The sequence below is a fragment of the Myotis davidii genome, unplaced genomic scaffold (assembly GCF_000327345.1).
Source record: "Myotis davidii unplaced genomic scaffold, ASM32734v1 scaffold1914, whole genome shotgun sequence".
Taxonomy (NCBI): Eukaryota; Metazoa; Chordata; class Mammalia; order Chiroptera; family Vespertilionidae; genus Myotis; species Myotis davidii.
In genome coordinates this window covers 78,592-80,538 of record NW_006285311.1, presented here as the reverse complement: position 1 = coordinate 80,538, position 1,947 = coordinate 78,592, and the positions used below count along the sequence as shown (strand labels likewise).

Below are 1,947 nucleotides of genomic sequence, written 5' to 3'. Positions count from 1 at the left end.
AAAGGGGCCCTGAGGGTCCCATTGGCTTAGCACTGCCAGGTGCCAGGCCCTGGAGGGGCCCCGGGGACTCGTGGGGCACTGGCTGGGCGGGGGGAAAGGGGGTGCCCGGGGAGGGGGTCAGCTTGTGGCCCTCACCCCCCTCCGGCAGGACCCCTGCGGGATGCTCTGGTGCTCCGTGCTCCGCGCCTGTCAGACCAAGAAGGACCCAGTGGTGGACGGCACCACGTGCGGGGATCAAAAGGTAGGGGCACCCCGGCCCAGCTGTGCAGGCCAGACCGCCTGCTGGGTCGGTGCTGGTGGTGGGGGGGTGTCACTGGTCCCCAGATGGCGCCTGCTCTTAGCAGACCCCCGGACCCCCCCAGCCCCGCCCAGCCCAGCCCCAGTCTGTACAGTGGAGACACGTAGGGGCTCAGTTCAGGAACTCCCAGGCGTTTCAGCTCAGAGTCTGTTGCCTTGTCTGCTCTCGGCTCCCCTATGGGGCCTGGGGGGGACTCCCCCACTCCTTGGATAACCCCCACTTTTTCAATTTTAAATTATTCTTTTTTTAAAATATATTTTATTGATTTTTTACAGAGAGGAAGGGAGAGGGATAGAGAGTTAGAAACATCGATGAGAGAGAAACATCGATCAGCCGCCTCCTGCACACCCCCCACTGGGGATGTGCCTGCCACCCGGGCCTGTGCCCTGACCGGGAATCGAACCCGTGACCTCCTGGTTCCTAGGTCCACGCTCACCACTGAGCCACACGGGCCGGGCTGGACACTTCTCCTTCGTCCGTTTCCAGGCCTCCCACCCCCACCTGTTTCCCACGACGGGGAGCGTGAGGGACAGTCTTGGGGTGGTGGCCTCACCTCCCGGTCTCCCCGCAGTGGTGCCTGGGCGGGGAGTGCGTGCCGTTGGACGTGCAGCCCGAGGTGGTGGACGGCGGCTGGTCGGGCTGGAGCGCCTGGTCCACCTGCTCGCGGAGCTGCGGAGCGGGCGTGCAGGGCTCGGAGAGGCAGTGCACAGAGCCTCAGTGAGTGTGGGGTCCCAGGCCTGGGGCTGGGGGGATGGAGGGGACCCGGCTCTGTCCCAGTCCCCGGCTGGCAGAAGTGCCCCCACAAATAGGGCTCAAACCCAGAATTTCCAGCCAATTTCCTCGGGTCGCTGGTGGACATTTCCTCCCCACTGCTTACCCATTGCACGGAGGGGCACACTGAGGCCGGAGACTGGAAGGGCGCATCAGCCGGCCGGAGGGAGGCAGGAGCGGACAGCAGTCAGGCCCTTAGACCCTGGCCTTAGATGGGTCAGGACTCAAGTCCTGCTCACCCCTCCTCTGGGCCTCCATTTCCAGAGAAGCTGCATGGTGGGGTCCCAGCAGTGCCCGCCCGTGGATTGGGGGGGGGGGGGCAGGGGCACATAAGTGGGAGCTGCTCGGTGGCATCAGAGTGGGTCTGAGGTGATGGGCTGGGAGGGAGGACACGCTATGACCCGGGGTACGGGGTGTGTGTGGAGTTCAGAGCCAGCCCCACCCAAGGCCCGGTGTGTGGCCAGGACTCTGGCCCGTACCCCTGCCTCACCCCAGCCCCCTGTCGGGGTTAGCGGCCGGCTTGTCCCAGCGTCTCAACAGCCACAACCCATTTTAAACTTTTTAAAAATATATATATACATTTTTATTGATTTCAGAGAGGAGGGGAGAGGGAGGAACCCGGGACCCTTTGGTCCGCAGGCCGACGCTTAACCACTGAGCCAAACCCGCCAGGGCCCCGACCCCATCTTATAGATGAGGAAGCCGGCCCAGAGAGGGCAGGACACTTGACCGGGGTCACACAGCAGAGGTGGGCGGCAGGTACCTTGGGGGTGCATTGGGGGGTGCGCTGGGCACGCCCTGTGCCTGCGCCGAGCCCCCTGTCGGCTCCCCCATAGGCCCAAGAACAGGGGCAGGTACTGCGTGGGCGAGCGGAAGCG

The 1,947-nt window shown here is 64.4% G+C and overlaps 1 protein-coding gene across 1 annotated transcript in view; it reads left to right on the top strand.

The window, feature by feature from the left end:
- Positions 1-1,947, top strand: part of LOC102754209 (A disintegrin and metalloproteinase with thrombospondin motifs 7) — a 16,949-nt gene that overhangs the window by 10,692 nt on the left and 4,310 nt on the right. Inside the window, exons 3-5 of the mRNA XM_015558974.1 lie at positions 40-241; positions 870-1,015; positions 1,906-1,945. Of these exons, the coding sequence (XP_015414460.1) occupies positions 40-241; positions 870-1,015; positions 1,906-1,945 (388 nt within the window). The remainder of the gene's footprint in view (positions 1-39; positions 242-869; positions 1,016-1,905; positions 1,946-1,947) is intronic.